General features: G+C 40.1%; 1 protein-coding gene across 3 annotated transcripts in view; it reads right to left on the reverse strand.

Annotated features, from left to right (window-relative positions):
* Nucleotides 1-19,847, reverse strand: part of LOC135934753 (breast cancer anti-estrogen resistance protein 3 homolog) — a 54,289-nt gene that overhangs the window by 22,079 nt on the left and 12,363 nt on the right. For 2 of the 3 annotated variants that reach the window (XM_065476714.1, XM_065476715.1), the window contains 2 exons: nt 3,919-4,088; nt 1,242-1,353 (listed from right to left, as the gene is read on the reverse strand). In XM_065476714.1, coding sequence (XP_065332786.1) covers nt 1,242-1,353; nt 3,919-4,088 — 282 coding nt within the window. Of the gene's footprint in view, nt 1-1,241; nt 1,354-3,918; nt 4,089-12,078; nt 12,417-19,847 lie in introns of those variants that run through there. The other variant, XM_065476716.1, reaches the window with a different exon arrangement.

Raw genomic sequence — 19,847 nt, forward strand, 5'->3', positions numbered from 1 at the left:
AAATAACTGGGAGTGCTCATAATTCGAACAAGTTACGAGCACAATCACCGGCTAATTTTTATCTCGGACTGGCATCACAAAAGGCTGGAAAGAAGTTTGCGGTGTTGACGTGATTTTATTGATAATTCGCGTCAGGCTGCCTGGCAGGCCGATTAAATCGAAAAACGCTAACTGGTTCTGACACAGACGCGCGAACGCTCCTTCGCAGCAATCAAAACAAATATAATATCGTGAGTACACGCTCAATTGGAGAAACACCGCAACTGCGGATGGCTGATTTGTCACTGTCGCTGGCTCATTATGCAAATTTTAGCTGGGTCGGCTGGGTCAAAGGGCACAACCGAACGCAGATTAGTGTTTCATTCACTCTGTGCTGTGCTCGCCACAGGAATGCTATCCTCCCTATCTTTCTCCTTTCGAAAGAGGCTTGTTTTTCGTGTAATTTGTTTGCTCTTTCGCCCACTCATCCCAAGTCCCTCGGTCGAACAGATGTACAGGGAACGCTGATTTGCAACTATTCATTTTCTGGATATATTTTGAATGTTCTTCACAGGAAAAACTAAACTTCATCCTCATTGTTTTTTAAATGCTCGACCAGTTCCTATTGTATGAGAAAATTCACATAATTGATATTTTCATATGATAAATAATATATACTATTGAATAAAATGCGCACAGTAAAAGTTACACGCGCCTAAATCATGAGTCAGTCCTGGTTGGCTCTAAAAGTTTTTAAAAAATATTATGTTTTAAAATTGTCTGTAAAAAATATGAGGAATACCTCAAGTGATAAATTTTTGAATATCATTTGCAATTAACGTGCTTTTAGAACCTCTGATATATATTAAAATATTTAAAATTTAACATTAAATTTTTCATGAAATATTTGATCACAGTGAACCACATATTTCAAAATTAAGTGAATATTTTACGAGCTGAGGCTTAGCAGGCAGGTTTAGACGATGCTATTTCTCGTCAAATTAAGCCAAATTGTTAGCTCAAATCCCCTCCGTTTCGCGCACACTGCTCTACTCCAGGACATCCCTTCTCATTAAATGGCGTCGTGGCCCAGGGCGTATTGCGAAGTGCACCCCAATCTGAGTAAGAGGAAAATGCCACCGTGCTGCTGATCAGGCAAAAAGGAGAGAGACCGTTCTCACAGTTCCAAGCTCGTGCGCAGGGATGAGAGACTGCAAATTGTACTGTCGGCTGCACCCACGCAGCCCGTTTTTTAAACTCACCTCTTTCGTACTTGGCCCGCAAGGCGACCAAACTGGACATGATACGAGCTCTGTGTGCCGAGTTCCGAACACCCAGCTCCTTGATGTCTGCCTCCGAAAACCACAGTAGCTCCTGAAACAGTTTGAAATCCTTTAGGATCGGATTTTATTTTATTCGAAGCATGAAATGAAGCTGACTATTTGAGACGAGCGTTGCAAAACTCGTCTACTGTAAAATCGAGAACGCATACTCGTGTCTCGATTTCCCCGCAGAAAAGCCAATAAAACAGAGTGTGCCTCGCTTTGCAACATTTAGGGGGACGAGCGTGGAGCGGAGTATAGAGAAGCAGCGATCCAAAAAGTTTATTTTTTCGGGGGTAAAGTGGCGAATGCGGCGTTTTCTTTCTGCTATGATGGATGAAAAATACATGTTATGGAAGAGAGGGTTGGACCTGCGGCAGACAGGGTCGGAGCCAGGGATTTGATGCCGAGGGGTTGTACAATTCCTCTCGCACATGTGCGCCCGGATATAACGCCGTCTGACGGATTTATCGCGCGTGAGAGCGAAAGTTATCATCGGAAACGAGTTTGCTTCCTCCAAGTCGGAAAAGTTTGTTGGGCGCAATCTTGTATAAAAGATTGCCGACTTTGATGCACTTTTTATTGCTCCTGTTTACAAACACGCGAGCATCAATTCTAATTCCCAAGACTAAATACGTGCTGAGCTGAAGAAGGCACTGCAGAAACGGAATATCAATAAATATCCAACTTTTAATAGCGTTTCTCCATAATTTATTCGTAATAGTTATAGCTGCGCGCTAAAATTAACTTTGTGTGTCGAAAAACCTATAGCTGATTTTTACTCATTTAATAGTTGTTTTAACATCGAAATCGTGCGCTCAGTCCACTTAAAAACAATAACAAACGCATCTTTGTGACAATTTCAATGTAAATTTTTAAACTCGTATAAACACGTGTAATTTTTAATTTTGTGAAAGACCATATTTTAATTCTTACTTTGAAGAGATTTCAGTAAAATTTACTCCGTTGAATGGACAAATTTCTAATAATCCATGAATAATGTAACTAAAACTAAAAATTCACAATATACATCAAATGCCTAAAAAAGGCGAATTTGTGTTATATTTTTGTCCAAAAAGAAGAGCCGCTCTTCTTGAATTCCCAATCCTATTTCATCCCATTCAATAAAGTTTATTTTGCCGTGAGCTTTAATGGCTTTAAGTTCTATGAATCACACACATTTAAAGTTCTCAAGTTCGTAAATCATGCACCAGAAAAAATAAATGCGAGAGATATAGTTGACTTCAGAGGAAATTGATAAAACGATGATATTTCAGAACGAATCTCCTGACTTCCACTGCCCATTATGTGTGCATTTATTGTTGACACTTCCCCACCATTTATCACAATTTCCGGCCATCAGGACGAAAGTCGACGAATTACATCACTCACGCCTCAATGCGCCTCTTAGTTCACCGCAACCCCGCCAAGTAAACAAAACTTTGGTCGGGGAAATTAGGACTCGCTTCTATTTGCCGGGGCAGTAATCTCCTTTGACACTCGGTAAGTGAACTCAAAGCCGCGAAACTCCGACAAGATGTATAAATCTAATCCCAAAGACAGCAAGGCACGGCTGTGTTGCTTATCTCCTCAGTGCGCTGTGTCCTTTGAGCCGAGATGCGAGTTTACGACAAACGCGTGTGTACATTCGCCTCGGCTCAGAGTCAATATTTTGCCTTCATCAAACTTCTTCTTGCTCCAAGGCTGTGGTCGTCGAGGAAAGTGGAAAGCACCCACGAGACTTCTCACGGCGAAAAAAAAGAACGACAGCACGTGCAGGTGAACAAAGTATGTCTGCCGACTTTAGTGACTTCAAAGATGGGAATGAAAATCATCCCTCCGTGCAAACACACCGCTTTGTGCATACGTAATCTTCCTGCTTAGCGAGGCGGAAAGGATCTTTCTGCATTGGCAAGTCAGTGATCAATATTAATCAGTCGGTCCATCCATCATTTTCGAGCTCATCGATTCGTCGCCAAAGCGGGTATTCCATTCACTGCTTTCTATATATTTTTCATAAATATGTGTCTGCCAGCGGGGGTGTTGGGTTCTCATACATAATAAATCTACCAGCTGCGGGGCTTTGCGAGATTGAATGTATATTTCGCGAATAAATTTTAGGTAAATCAGCAAGGAAAGTTTCAAGATTTATGATGTGCTGCGTTCGCTCGACTTTTATTATTTTCACAGAGAAAAGTTTCAAATTAAAAATGATCGTTCGGTATTAAAATTGAGCAGGCGAAACACTCATTCCGTTTTACGCCTCTTCCAATTTGCAAGGCAGAACTGATGAAGATACAGAACAACACCTCCTCGCAGAGCTTTACATTATGACTCAAAGCAATAAACAGCGAATCATAAAAGTAATAATAAAACGCAGCTTTTCTGCCAAATTCCCACCCACTCGACGACACAGCAAAGTCTGCTTTCGGCTTAACGAACCGCAGAAATTATTTTTCCCCCACGCAAATCCTGTAAGCCTGAAAATCAACAACTCCTTCCCTGGTGCGCGTTCGCTACGACCGAGGCATTCGAATGAATTAATAAAACTCCGAAATGCTGCTGCTCCATTGTTAGCAAAGAAAGGGTGGAGCGAGAGAATGCGTCGAAGACATACCTCGACGCCGGAGAACGAGGAGAACTGGGGCGCGTACTCGGCAACGTCGAGCACCCCTAGCCACTGCTGCACGTCAAGGTGCGGCGGCCGAGGAGCCACCACCGGTCCGGGAGACATCTTCCGACGTGTTAATGAGGTCAGAGACGCGAACCGGAAGCTGCGCGCCAGGCCTGAAACACAAATGGAAAATTTTCATTGAAATGCAAAAATAACAAATTAAATTAGCTCCACGATTTACCATATTCTACTATTTTGTAAGAAGTTTTCAAACAAAAAAAGGAAAAAATCCAGCTTAAAGAATATTTAATATTTTTTCTTTGCTGGACGTAATCAATCAAATAAAAGGTTTCTAAGTTAATTTGCAATTTAATCATTTGTAAATTAAACTTTAATTCAGGAATTAACTGCACCATTTCCTCTGGATAATTTGATTGCATTCACTGACAACTTGAAAAAATTTTCTTGTGTAACTGATTTGTTTTTCTTTTCTTTTTTTTTTGTAAAAAATAGATGGATTTTTTTTGCTCTGGATCTATATGGAAGGTTAGAGCACAGATTTCCTGCCAATCGACAGCAAAATCAAATTTTTAAAGTCATTTGAATGGAAGAGTGGTTTCAACTGAGGTATTAAAAAAATCTCGTCAATTGAAGCATGATGTTTCTGTCGCACCTGCCATTTAGCCAGTCCCTTTGATCCATCCCGCCTTTGGCAGGGAACACGTCTGGATTTAATATGCACGTCCAGCAATAAAATCAGTTCAGTGTGCTTGCTATTTTCATTACTTGCAGAGAGCAGGGGCGTGAACGCGCGCAAGATATGGCGAAGGAGCGCTGATCAGGCGCGCGGCACCAGCATCTCATATAAAGGCTTATTTATTATCGATTGGCGCGCATGTTTTGAGCATGGTCGGGCGAACAAGACGCATGCTTTCGCAACCAGTTATTGACGCTGACAATCAATCACGCCGCTTTTACGAGCGCCAAAACACACCTCCGCTGCGCGCACGGAGAAATTCGCGCCTCCATGGACGACATTGTCCGCAATTTTCCGCTAATGCGTTGCCGAAGCGGTCGATTTCTGGCTACTTGCTCACGGCACATTCAAGAGTGGGTGATTAATCTGTGGGAACATATGTCTTGATTATATTTTAAACAGAAGGCATTTTGATGGACTGATTAGATTCTAATTCTATATCAATTGACCTTCGGCTCTTCCTCTTTCCTGATAACAGCTCCCTCCACTTCATTCTCAAGTTTAAAAATACGTCACTTTAATTAATTAATAAATGGCAGATGCTTGGCACAAAATATAGAACTTAAATCGATTAATCATCGAGTCAAGCAAACAGGACAGAGACAAACGGAGCGTCGAGGAATTTGGTGGCGCGCCGTGCATGCTTAATGGATCAAAATTGATGTATCCCCAGGCCACGACGGAGAACTGGTCTAGTCGGCCGTCTCTTATTTGGTGGCTTATGACGCGCGAAAACGCCGAAAATGGCCCGAGGTTCGCCAAAAAGGCAATAAAAGTGCTGCCTGCACGAGGTCAAAGCAGCAGGACGGCGAATTACTCGGCACACTCAACAATTCGAAAAATTCACGTTACTGCTCAGTCAGAAGAGAGGAAAAAACATCGCACTTTCAAAGGCATTACTGACAATGTCAGAGGGATGAAAATTCGGGGAAAACAGCATTCTTTACTATGCTGCGTTTTTATGAAGAACGTAAACTGGTTTGTCATGCAGTCATAAACGAAAACACAAAATAAAATATTTATTAGCTTTCAAATGGTAGTAACTTTTGATTTCTTTTAATATTTTTACATACATTTCTTAAAGAGCCAAGAGTAGTTTTAGGGAAAAAATTACAAGATTCAAGCAGTGAGTGTATCGTATACTGGGAAAATTTATTGCGAAGCTCTTGAAAATGCATATTACAGCTTGAGGTATGTATCAAGAAGACGAGTCCAACATGTTGCTGGACCGAAAAGCTGGAGAAAATTCTTCTTTCAACTCATGTCCCAGGAGACCTGTTCACCTCCATCGGCTTGCCACTCTTGCCAGCACGCGTCGTCCGATCGCAAAAAAGCGTAGAATCGAGCGAAAACGCGCCAGACGACACGAGTCTCTACTTTCCCAACAACGGTTGATAAAAATCAAAGTGTCTGTTGAGCATTAAAATAATTGGCATGTCAATTACCCGGCCGGCGTGAGATGATTAATTCGTCTCAGCAAAAGTGTGAGCTGACGATGATCCGACGGCGGATCAAGATTTGAGTAACTCGAATCTGCTGAATCGAATTTATGCGCAGTCACTGCCTTTGATAAAGTCGATCCTGACGGGCTTTATGCATTCGCCTGTCTTTTGCCTGCGAGCAAACCAACACGCGGATCTGACAATTTGATCTCTGTGAGAGAGCCGAGAGCCATTCTTCGCGCGAGCATTGAGCTGCGCGGCGGAACAATTGGATTTTTCAGTGATCATATTTCTCCTGCAATTAGTTATTCAATCGTTTATTTATGAAATCGAAACTTGTCAGGCGAACAAGCAAAGAAAGGGCTCAAGCCTTTATCCTTTCAAGAGTAAAAGTTGTAAAGTCGAGTAAATTAGCACTTAAAAGAGGGAAATCGCGGCGGCATTCCTTTTAATTCAGTGTATTCACTCGATACGCCTAATAAGAGCGCCTTTCAAATGCAAAGCTCTCATTCAGAAGTATTTCGAAGCGAGGTGTAAAATCAATTACTCGCGGCGACACTCATTCAGCTCCCATCTAAATGTAAATGCAAGCAAGCGTACAAATTCACAAATGCACGAGACGACGGCGGAGTACTCTCGTTCGCAGTGAGTCTCCGAGTGTGCGAGAGTGACGATGAGGATCGATTGCAGGGTGCATGGTTAGTCCACGTGATGTCACTTTCTACCGTGAATCGCGCATGCATAACCACACCCATTACCAGGAATACGCGTTTCAAGACTAAATTCAGTCATAAAATATAGTTGACATTGTATCTGAAACATTTTTTTATCACTTGTAACAAAGAATAGACCATGCATACACCATGAAAAATTAATTATTTCCCTGAAAACATCAATTGTCATCACGTTAAATTTGAAAATCTGTTGGATTCTATCATTCAAAAGCTCATCTCTGTTGGTTAAAAAACTAAATCGCTTGTTTTGTAAGCCAACAATCGTGCAATATATTATAATTAATCATAGGTTAAATGCTGTAATTTCAAAATCAAAATTAATTGAGCAATTAAAAAAGGTCCGATTATAATTCATCAGCAGAAATGCGTTACTCAAGTGGAAACTTCAGGTCATTAAAGCGGTGTTTATTGAGCTATTATAATAATTAATATATTTACTACTTTTTTGATAAATTAAATTATGCAGTGTTAAAAAACCAAAATCCTCTCATTGACATATTTATTTTTTATCATTGCTTAAGCTGATATGTCACAATAAATTCTATTCAAAGCAAAAGTTATGCTAAACTTTTTTTAGTGAAATAGACTTACGGTTAGAAAGTCAAATTTTAAATGAGAAATTATGACTTTTTAATTTTTGTATACAAAAATATCATACATGAAATCATGAAAGGAAAATGTGATTGTGTACTCACTCTGCTAAAGCAACTCTCACAAACCATTTTGCAAATAACAAAATGCTGTTAAAAATATCCCGCCCCTCGGACACGCAATCACCGCAATAGTAGAACTAAACTTGCAATGAACTGTTTTCAATAAAAGCAGTCAGTTTGCAATTTACTTTCATGTTCTGTTCGAGAACAGTGGCAGTAAAACCAAAGCTTCCTATATATCAGTGCGTTGGGCAGTTAGTATAGTTGATAAAAAAAAATTGCTGACTCTTTGATTCAAACGAAACGCGCAGTGGAAAAAGCAGTCGCCACTTTATTATTATTAAATGGACGGCCTTTCAAGTTCGCCGCATTGCTCTAGACACGCAGGCGAGCCGAAGAAACCCTTTTAATTTTGATATCAAGCAGACGCTTTGCACCTGTTGAAAGGAGAAAAAGCAACAAATCGGCCGGCCCTTAGCGCGAGTTTACGACCGCGAGTGCAAAAACGCGCGGACCCACTGTTTGCCTTGTGATTAAACATTGGAGGCGGACGCAAAGACACCAGTAATTCATAATAAGTCCGCTTGAACAAGAGGTGGACGAGACTGAGCTGCAAATGCCCATATTTCATATCACACACTAAGCCACTTTATGCTCTCGTGAGAGACTGCTTCTTATTTTTTGCATGCGCACAGCATCTCCAATAAATTTTTATTATGCTCCCAGGTGAGCGGCCTTAGGTGTACTGCAAGGAAATACATAGCACTGTGTGGCAACTCTGACATCACATACAAATCATAAAGATTAAGGTGGAGATACGTTTTGGAGGAGGACTGCAACTGCCACCGCCAGCAGGATTACTATCATTTCTTTAATTGTCCTCGAGTAAATCCAGTGTAACTTGATAAATCAATTGTTTTACAGGAAAAGCATTTTTTATTGCTCTTAAGAAACGGGAGATTTGTTTGAAATGTTAGTGATTGGAGTTCAAACAATGACAAATTCTTTGATATCAAAATCCTTTTTCGTGTCAATAGTTTTTAATCTAAACAAGAAATTAAATCTCCCAGCTGTCTCCCAGTAACGTGGATTCCGAGAATATGAATGTAATATTCTCGGCTCCAGTGTCTGAAACACGTAATTGCATCCGCCACGTACTGTATAATGCATGTGAGCATACGAGATGAATTTTATTTCAGTGCAATTGACCGACGGTAGCAGCTGAGCACATAACTGCATTTGTGCACAATTTGCATAATAATCGGTTATCTTGTGTGGGCTGACCACAATTATTATTATTGCGCCTGACTATCTGACATGCTGGAATTCTATTGTGTGAGATGGAGAAAAGTTTGAGGATTTATACACTTCTTGCATTTAGATGTGTTGCCATGTGTTCCGTACACGAGAACTACACATTGCTTTCTACTGGTTGCAATGAAATCATGTGAATGGAAAATAACTCTTGAACGAGAACCAATTTCTCTGAATGACATAAAAATGAATTACTGCAAGCCATTCATCTCAGAATCGTCAAGGTTAACTTAAAAAATCTATGCGTCCCGCCCCTAAACATAACTCGCGCAGTTTCGAATGTATAGCGCCATAATTTTTGCTGACGGCTCCATTGAATTAATGTGTAGCAAATCCACACTCGTGATGGATGTCTCCGAATTGTATTATTTCCCCGTATTGTTAACCCACAAATTACACACTCCGTTGCTATACACTTAATGACAACGATTCAACCGCGCTGGACAAAAACAACTATAATTTTGCCAGGCATTTCCAGAGTTATGTTTTGTGGCGGCGGCAGTCGAAATATTGACCATTGTGATTCGAATGGTTGAAAAACTCAAATGAATCAAAGCACATGGCAGCAACACCTGTGAGCCAAAAGTGGTTTCGCGCAAATAATAATAAGGCGAGCAGCTTTGATTTAGCGTCGGTCGAGATTTTTCGCCAGAGAGCACTGCACTCCGCTATTAACAAATTTTCATTCAGCTCCGCGGCCTTGAAAGCTCGTCGAGTGCGTGGATTTGCCAATTACTATTTTTTCATTACCAACGAACTCCCACACGAGCGCGGTCTTTTTTTTGCGAATTTCCCGCGGACCTTGTCACTCGTTTCTCACGCAAGTCTATTTTGCCTAGCGCTCTCCGGTGGATGGGTGTAATCTTTGAAATTTATGTCTGCCAGGAATCGGCGGAGGACGTGTAATAATAGAGCAGATGGAAATCTGGTTTTAGTAAAAGTTAGCACTCCCAGAAACTGTCAAAAGACTAAATTGATGCCGATTTTTTCATAACCTGTAAATAAAAATGTTACTCAGGCTTTATATAAACTTGGCTTATCTCGAAAGAAATTATATTTTTATGGTGGACAAGCTCCAAGTTTGCAGGTAGCAGCTTAATCTTTACAGCACGTGGAAAATATTTTTACAGTGCAAGTTTGATTCCACGAAGCATGAACATTACTTGTATAGAGTTGTGAGTCAGTTACGCTCTTTATGTGAGGGTTGAAAAAATGATTAATGTAGCGCACAATCAAAATCCAATCAACGCTGTGTGGTGTTGTTAAAGTGAATATCCGAGCATTGAATATTCAGCGCACGACGGTTGTAATTATTGCCGCGTAATCGCCACTCGCGAAATTAGCCATGCCCAAATGCGGATGCCTTGGCTGTCGCAAAAATTCCTTAGCTGAGCAGCAGTTTTCTGCCGTGCCTTTTAAGGCGACGCATATAAAATACACGCACGATTTTTTGCAAAAGCCCTCTCTCGGAAGCGTTCGCGGGTTTTGTTTGTTCTCGTAAAGAGTTGCAACATTAGCATAATTCCAAATCGCCCCACCTTGTGCGGGACGTACGCTGCTCATGACGCCAGCCGGACAGACCTTGGTAGGCCTGCAGCAATTTTTGCTAAGTCAGTATTACAAACTTAGGTTCAAGATAAGCGGAGAAAACAATAGAGAACACTATCACTGCTACTTGCTGATGAAAATCAAGTCATTAAAAAATAATGCATCGTGAAAATAGTTTCACGTACAAGTGCGTTAAAAAAAAGAAAAGAAATTCACCCTTTTAGTTTACTGGTATTGCTTAATTCAAATTATTGCGATTCATTATTGTAGCAACTATTATTTATCAAATGGTAACAAAATAGGAACTAAACAAAAATAAAGACGTTCGTTTTCCCCTGCAAAAGAGTCGACTTTTTACTCTGTTAAATGGCCCAACTAAAGTAAATTTCAATGGGACCCTTAAGAGAATACAGAGAATAAAAAATTCAGTTTGAATGTTTCGCCTAATTTTTTCACTGTTATTCAAGGGACAAATTTTAGTCAACTTGATGAATTTCGTTGACTTGTTTGATATCCTTAAAAAAAATTTTCAGGTGTTTTCAGACCTTTATTTTGTGACAAAAAAGTAAAAATGATTTCATTGGATCGAACTCCATTAAAAGTTTATGTCATTACATATAAATTATTTTCAATTATTATTTCCCTATAAACAGTTTTCCATTGATGATAGTATGTGCATTGTGAAACTTGTGACTACATTGCTCGTCAATTAAGGCCGTATATGAAAGTGTGGAGCGTTATCGTTTTAATCGAATTACTGCTCCGAGCCAAGTAATAGGCCTGGCTGGCTCGTTCAATTGCACATTTTGCTGTTGTTTGTCGGTGCTTATGCAAATCGAACGCGCTCATCATTATTTATAGTCGGTCGGCTGGAGCGGGTGACCTTGCTACAAAGTGCAGTCCGTCAGTTTATTGCACCGTGGCGCGTCGTTACGTGAGCACACATCCTCGTGGTGATTAATGTGCCACGTGATGCGAGATTTTCATAAGCCAAAAGTACACACACATTTAGACGAGCACAATGCAAAAGCCGAGAGAAACAAAGCAACCAAAGTAACGGAATGGCGCACGAGCAATAATAAGCGGGAAATATCAATAAGCCGCGACTTTGTTACTTGCAAACAAAGAGCAAGCGTGTTTATTCAAACAGTCAGCTCTTAAGAAGTGCATTTTTGCATTATGATGCCTGCTTGCTTTTTAAGCATGATTTAAATGTTGCTCACTTTCTCTTAATGAAATTGTATTTTTTAGGAACAATGTGCTAGTCACGCGTTCTATGAAATATTTTAAAGAAATGTCTACTCCAATGGAAAACGTGACTTCTACGCAAACAATTAGTAATTGAAGATTAACCTTTTAAAAGATCATGGAATTGTAATAATATTGCTTTGCCATGATAAACAATATCCGCATCGGTCAATATAATGGAAAAAAATTAGAGAGTAAGAGATTTGTACTCTCTAAAATCAAATCTCATCGCAGAAAACTAGTTTTGATCGTGAATTTTTATTTCAATAATTTCATGTCATTAATTTTGCACCTAAACGTCTCGAGTTTTAGAATGCTCAAAGTAAGCACTTCCATTTAAATTGTGATTATTCCGTGAGCTTATCTTGGCACGAAGATGACGGAAACAGTAAAGTGGCATGAGAACCTCGACATGATGTCAAATTGGCGACATGACCTGCACGTCTGCGTGCTGCAATAAAGCCTACCTTTGTGCAGCAGCAGCAGCAAAAAATATGAGAGCTGGAATCCAAGCCGTGTCTCGCGCAAACAGTAGAGCGCATTATTTCCAGGTTGACAAGCGCAATCGGAGATTCAAGAATTTGCACTATCACATGAGTGAACGCTTGATCAGCTGCCCCGAGAACAGTCACTTTTCTCCTTATCAAAGTTCAGTGAAAGGATTCGTCCTGATCAGGTGACACATTCGGAATCTCTGTTCCGGCCGGAGCACTTGGAATAAAGTCTCGGAAGAAGACCGTCTCTGCACTGACGCAAATCGAGCTTCGAACAGAGAATGGCATCTGTGTGTGCTGAAGGAGGTGCCACTCGAGGGGCTCTGTCGCGGATAACCGCGCTCTTATCGCTTTTTTCTTCGATTTTTGATACTAGCTGCCGCACTGCACTTATAGTTGTTATTATGTGTGTACCTATTAAGGGAAATTATCACGTTTGATATTTTTCCCTGACATATCACTGCGTTGTCACCCGACCGGGCTGCGCATGATAGCTGCCCTAGTCTCCAAGTGGATGTTAGAATATAGACAAAAAATACCAGGTGAAACATAAACAAAACACAAAGAGGAAAGAGTCTCTGCCCATCGCGAGCTTGGCCAATTATTTTTTTCTGATATTCACAGATCTGCCACCGCAGGGGTGCACTTGCACTGGTCGATAAATCGCGCATCGCTAAACAAACACCACATTTTTCATTGTTGGTTGAGTGTTGCTATTTTCTTACAAATAAATAATTAAAATTTGTTTGTCATGTAGTGAATCTGATTCTTGACTTGCCTCAAGACTCTGGGAGCAGCATTGAATAGGTTTGTATTATTACGGTTGCGCAGAGAGCAAAGACAGATTGAGGTGACAGCGCAGTGTGACATATGTGCAGTCAAATATAAATTGATTTTTAAGCATTAAATTCATTACCTAAAAAAGCTAGGCTTAAAAAAATCTGATCAAATAAAATTTCAAATTGATAGTGTCGTAGTTTATTTTTTTAGGATAATTCCATCTTAATATACTCTGTAGATCATACGGAAGCAAGAAATGTCCAGATTTTAGAAAGTAGAAAACTGCTGCAAATGCTAACATTAGAAACCTTGAAAAATCTTTGTTATAAACTCTGTTCCATACGCTTAATTTTTGTAATAAGTTGTTCATTCATTTCCTTAGTTCAACTTAATTATTTACTTATTATTACAGCTTTTAATGTTTATGGTTGAAATTTAAATTTATATTTTTAATGCAAACGCATAAAAAATTGACATTATACTGGCCAATCATTTCATACCATTTGGGTTGAAGACCACAAAAAAAGCGCACTCACAATCCGCATCATTTACGCATTCCATTTGGGCAGACACGTAATAAGACACCTGAGCGAAGAACAAAGGAGGCTGCAAGAATCTCGAGTGTCAGGCCCTTTGTCCTCGGGTGATTTACAAAACGCGTAATTAAGCCGTCAAGCGCCGAGCAAGAGGTGCCGCATGTTCAAAAACGTGTGGCTTTGCTCGCCACCGCGCGGAATCGCATCCAAAACGAACCCACGCACACACTTGCTCTTGGCGCTTGGCGTGATAAGATAAGAGGGAAACACACACGTTGTTCTGGCGGCTGCAGAAATTTGAGTAAAATTGGTTGTCAAGTGGGGCAGCTGCAGCAGGAGCGACACAGACAAACGATTGTTTCCAGGGCGATTGATTTGTGTTCCTGCGCTTATCCGCGTGGGCGGCGCAATTGTTGTTGACATTGTTGTGCACCGTTTGACAGATTGAGGTCTTTGCGCAGACACTTCAAGAACCTTGCGTAACGCTTGGGCAGCACCAAATGTCGAACTATCACAGCGACGCCTACTCGCATTCTTTGTTTTTTTTTCACTCTTTCTGTCACGGGAAAAGCTCGGGTTGATTATTCACAATCTGAGCCAGAAATATAGTGAGGGAGGTGCATAACAAGGAGATGAAAAGCTTAGAGACCACCCAATTAGAGCTACCTGCCTATTTTTGTGGGAATATGTTTTGTCTTTAGCTCAAGAGAGTTTTCTTTAACAGACAACTCAGAGGGTATTTATTGATATTTTTAGCCAATTTAGATTTATATTGAAATCATTTGACACAAATTAAATCAACTTCTTAAATAAAACTGAAAGAGTGCTCTTTTTATAAAATCCAATTAAAACCATTCTCTCGTGTTGGCTTTGAATGTTTGTGGACGTAAAAGAGTTGATGTGGACCACTCAAACAAAAAATTAAATCTCCCTGCATGCCGAGCGACCCATATCTTTGCTCTGCATGGAATGGACGCATATGTTGGGTTTGTTCCAACTGCTCTTCCTTTTGATTACGTTATATTCACGTTTTATACAGCGCATTATCAACAGACCGAATGCATCTTTAGCTGCGTGAGTGAGAGAAGCTGCTTCACGCCACACATAAAGTGCAGTCAGATAAATTTGATGACATGACTTCCCGTAATAAAACGAGTGCATGTTTTCTTTGTATGACGTGCTGCTTTCCTTGACGCTTCTCATCTTTCTTTACATAGAGATAAAAGCGAAAACAGTCACTCTTTCACTGCTTGTTTGTTTGGACATAATTTTAGATTGTGCTCCAAATATAGGGAGTTTTTTTTATCTAGCGGTCGTTGTTTGATTAAATTAAATTTTGCTAAAGAGATACAAGCAATGTTGATTTTTTCAAGCAATTCAGAAATTAAATAGTAGATTTATTTGTGGTGTCGCAAATATGATTTTATCGTTTCATTAGCTTGCGTGACTCTCCATTACGTAAGCTGTGTTATTTATTCATCTCCATTTCAGTGAGTAAAAAACGAAAGAAAGAAGCAAACTACTGGCCGATGTATTTTATTTTCCTCATGAGGCAGCCCCAGCACGACCCAAGGCATTTATTCTTATCTTTGCGTGCGAAATTCTAACACTCAGATTTCGTTACACAGCACATAATTGCACAAAAGCATCCATTGGGGACAAGTAAGAAAGATGCTGTACATAATCACGAAAATCCAGCTTTCGTGTTAAAGTTTCTCACACCTTCGCAGAAAGATTTATGCTAGTTGGACACCATCCAAGAGGCGATGTTCGTTTTTGCCAGAACAATTTCCCTGGGCGCCACAAATCCTGGTTTTCAATATTCCTAAAAAAAATCTTAACGCACGTCTGTCAAATAAAACGTGAAAACTCAATTTCTTCAGAATAGATAAATCCCCAAATAAAAGATATGGTTACTCTTTTTTCTTGCCCAAGGGCATTGTATGTAAATAAAAAAGCGGTTTATTAAATTTTCGTGTTAACACCCACAATTTCAATTTCATCTGGATCGAGTTCATTTGAATAAAGCCAGTGGGCTTCGTCATCGCGGAGCTCCTCCTGCGTCGGCATTCCTTCTGTTGAATTTATTTATGGACCTCAAACACCGTATCTCTTTGCCCTTTCAAGTCCACGCGCAAAAATTTATTAAGGCGAACTCTCAATGCGTTGTGTGTAACACAATAGCGGGCGTATTTGGTATTTAAAAACTATCGGAGGCGCATGATGCTTACGCGCGTTAATCCCTTGGAGCAACAGCCATGATGCTTTATGAATTTTTAGTAGTCTCTCTTTGTCAGTACGTTAGAAATTAAATTCAGCACGCCGAGGCACGCTTTGAATAATATGTGAGTGGGTCCTAATCAGTTCACCGTTTCAAATTAGAGAGGACCAGCAGAATCATTTTACCTCATCTTCGTTCGTTTCGTGCAGCACAGTAATTAAATGAGGGAAAATTACTGATGTCATCATATTCCAAATTTAAACGGTGGTACCGTTACATCAAGCGATTATTTTTTATCGGAACTATCAAATAGGCTACCAAAGATAAAATTACTACAGTAAATATTGCAAAAATTAAATAATTTCCAACATTTATTTATACTTCTGGACGTTTTACAAAAAATATGATTGCATGTATTTTTTTACAACTCCTGCAATTCTTATAAATGTAAAAATATGCATCACTAATCAATCGCCAAATTTAGCAGCTGCTTTCATCACCCACACACCTCCTGGCCACGCAGCTAGCTTTCTGAATGAATGACTCAGTACCCACATGACCCCATCAAGTTCCTTTGTTGATGGCTTTCAACGTGGCCGCGCGAGTGACAACGGATGACAAATGTAGCGCTGAACGGCGCGGGTCAAAATATTTGACTCCACGTCGGCCAATTGCTGATGGGAAGATGCTTTTTTCTGACTCAGACGGGGTTGGTTTGCGTGTTTGTTTTATTTCCCCGTTCAAAGAGAAGTGCCGACCGACCTTAAAAATGTGTTCCTCTTGTTTGCAGATGGGAGGTCGCGATAAATAAATAAGTCCCCTCTTTTATAGCGAGTGCCATTTTTCGTCCGTAGGGAAGCTTAAAAAATAAACGCTGTGTGTGTGCGCGCGCTCGCGTTTGCAATAGAGGATCGGCCCAGCATTTACATTTTTATTGGCACATTACGTGGGCCAAAGGTTTGTGTTTCACCATGTGGGCCGATGGCCGAATGCTTAATTAATTTGCTTAATCTAACACACCTGTCCATTGAGTTTCGAACTGATTAGATCATTTTCATTTTGTGTATCGAATTTTTTGCGATTCGAGAGTTGCGAAACCATCCAAGGCGAACGCCTACCCGAAAGTTTAGCGAAGTAAGTGCTTTAAACTGTGAAGCTTGTTTACAAGCTCGGTACACAAATAAATAAGTGTAAAAGAATTGCAATCCTTAAAAAAGTTGACTAAGTAGCTAATTTACAATCCTATCTGCAAAGATACCGAATGTTTCGCCCACGACTCTAGACTTTTTCTTTCAGCTCGAAGAGGAAAGTGCGCAGTAAAATGCTTATCAAAGGGGTCAAATAAATTTGATGTCGGTCGCTTGGTGTCTCCAAAGGATTTATTCACCGCGTCTCTCCCATAAGTGCTGGGTGAATCATGTGTATCCAATTTAGCGAGAACTGTTTTTGTTTTGATGTTTCTCTCCGTCTGAATCATTGCTGAGGATTCTCTAATGGTTTCGTTTTAGCGGTTGAGAGCTAATTGAAAAAATTGACATTTATGGTTCGGGAAGGAAGTGGTCTGAAATAACTATGTGACGACAATTTTTAAAATCTTCTCAATGTTGATAATTAGGCCGCAAATTACTTCAATGGCTGTAAATGTTTTCCCATGAGTCTTTCTAGTTTTTTTTTAGCCAAAAAGTTTAAAGATCGTCTTCAACTGAAGTTATAAAGATGACTCGAAGATTACCGTATAACAGGTTAGCAACGAACGCATGAAAATTCAAAACTTAGCTAAGCATTAACTCTCCTTTATTCAACTCCCTTCATTTATTTTATTAAAAATTATGCGAAAAGGAATTGAAATATCGCCCATTTGTATGACATGCTGAGACGGAAAAATCCTGTTCTTAAGACGCAACTTAAAATTTTATTATCAGTAAAGGAAGATGAAAGAATGAATTACAACATGCCCGTTTTTGAAAATTTTCAACTAACATTTTGATGCAGCAACCTGAGGAATTTCATGATCGCACGATAATTTGAGCATAAAGCAACCTCTTTTCAATGTTCAAATTAAAGCATGCAAAATTTGCTGCTATCGTCTGGATCACGCAGGCGGAATTCCTCAAAACTCCTAGGCCTTGAAGTCAGGCCGGGAGTCGGCAGATCTATCTGATTCTGCCGTATTTAGTTGTACACCTGTGAGGGCCAAGAGAGCAGCCGCAGCCTTTTCGGCCATACGCACACGTAAGCAACCGGCTCCGCCATAAAATAGAAAGACGATCCGCGTGGCAGTGGATTTTATTATGTATATGAGTCGAGGTGTACGTAATTGCTAAAAGGTCAAAAATCTCTAAATCGAGCGGAAAATCGCCGACGGCAGTAATAAATTAATCGAGCAGTGAGACACGGACACAACACGCGCTGTCCATCAAAGACAACAGTTAGATTTGTTTACTCACTTTTCTGCAGCTGCATTTGCAAATACTTCAATTATTGCATTCTCCGCGAGATTTACTGCTTCCCTTCCCTTCGACTTGCCGATTACGTGACTTTCAGTCAGTCAGAGCAATTGTCAGCTTGGAAAATGTTGAATGAGTAAAGGCTATACGGTTGCAACATGTCCCACTATCGGTCGGAAGCTTGTCGTCGCGGGGACAGGAGTGACGAGCTCTAATTGCGGCCTCATTACGCATCAACAACTATTTTTTCACTGCACAAACTTCTTCAGGGCTGCAAAGCCGCAACTTTGCGGTCAACTCTGTTAATGAATGAAACATACAGCTTTGTCAAGTTTGTCGCCTCTGTGGTTACCCGCCAAATTTTCCCTGCGGATTTCCTCCAATGACTGAATGAAGGAAAATATTAAAATATACTCGACTGACTATTTTAGCTGGGTTAAATAATATTTTGGTGCCCCGGACACCATACACCATTGCTTGTTCAAGTCAATAAATATTTCCATGAAACAGTCCATAATTAAATTCCCCAGCAAACATAGAAGGGTATTTAAGAATCAGGACAGAAGTGAAAGAATCTTGGCAAGAAAAACCGAATCGTTTCGAAAATTTGTTCACGGTTTGCTGGAGGTGTAGAATGCGATAAATTTGTTGTTTGAAATTCAATGAGAACATGTTTGTGCGGGTAATCAATGTTCATGTATTGTCCCAGCTTTGTTGATGTCACCGAGTGCAAAAGAGTGATTAATTCTGGTCGGCGGAGGAGCGACCGAAGCGAGAATAAATATCCTTCAGAAGGTCGCACCCGCATCGAAGGAGGCAAATTGTTGCTGACTCGCGAGAAAAGATGAGTCGCGAGGACCGAGCGTTTTTACTTGCGAAATTGCACGTTCGAAGCACCTGGATGGGCTCTTGAGTCGCGAGAGCAAAAAATGCAAATCGGGGCGAGGCGGCTACGCTGGCGCAGGCCGGCAGAAAAATTCATTCACGCACTGATTGTTTCAGGCCGCCGGAGAACAATAAAATAAAAGCATTGCAGCGACCACTCAAAGCCAATGGAAAAATTGAAACGAACCATGCAGGAGAGTGTGAACTTCTTGTTTGTTGTTTTACGATCTTGCATGCTGCAAAGTTTGTTTTGGAATTCTGTTTTATTGCCACAGACCTAAGCTAGCCACAGGCCATGAGACGTTTTGCGTGCATTCCCACAAATCAGCAGTTTAGTTTATGTTGCTACTCCACTACTCCTATCGCGTGTGATCAATAAAGAGATGTAAATTAATAAATATGAGTAGCTTTTTGTTGATTATTGGTTTTAAAAACGACAACAGGAGTCAGTACAGATAAATACTGATATGAATCCAGCAGTTGGCTCAGCTCCAATTCGCTGACTTGATAACTAACCGTTCCCCTTATGATTTTTATCAATTAAAATGTTCACATTAATTTCTTTTAGCATTAAGAAATGAGATTGAATTGCTGCTCGTAAATTGTCAAGGTTGGAATTTTACCCTGGCAAAATAGCAAGTAAGAAAAAAGCAAAAGTGAATTTCAACAGCTCAAAATTATTTCGTTTTAACTCATGCACGAATTTAAAAATATAAAAGAGTTCATTAATCTCAGCTGAATTTTTAATTCTGAATCCTGTCTAATTCAAGGTCTCAAAAAAATAAGGACAGTCATTATATGATCGAATTTTGCTTCAGATCTTTAATTTTTGATGGTCAAAAGGGAGTGTGCAATTAAATTTAAATGAATCGT

Source organism: Cloeon dipterum, chromosome 1 (genome assembly GCF_949628265.1).
Source record: "Cloeon dipterum chromosome 1, ieCloDipt1.1, whole genome shotgun sequence".
Taxonomy (NCBI): domain Eukaryota; kingdom Metazoa; phylum Arthropoda; class Insecta; order Ephemeroptera; family Baetidae; genus Cloeon; species Cloeon dipterum.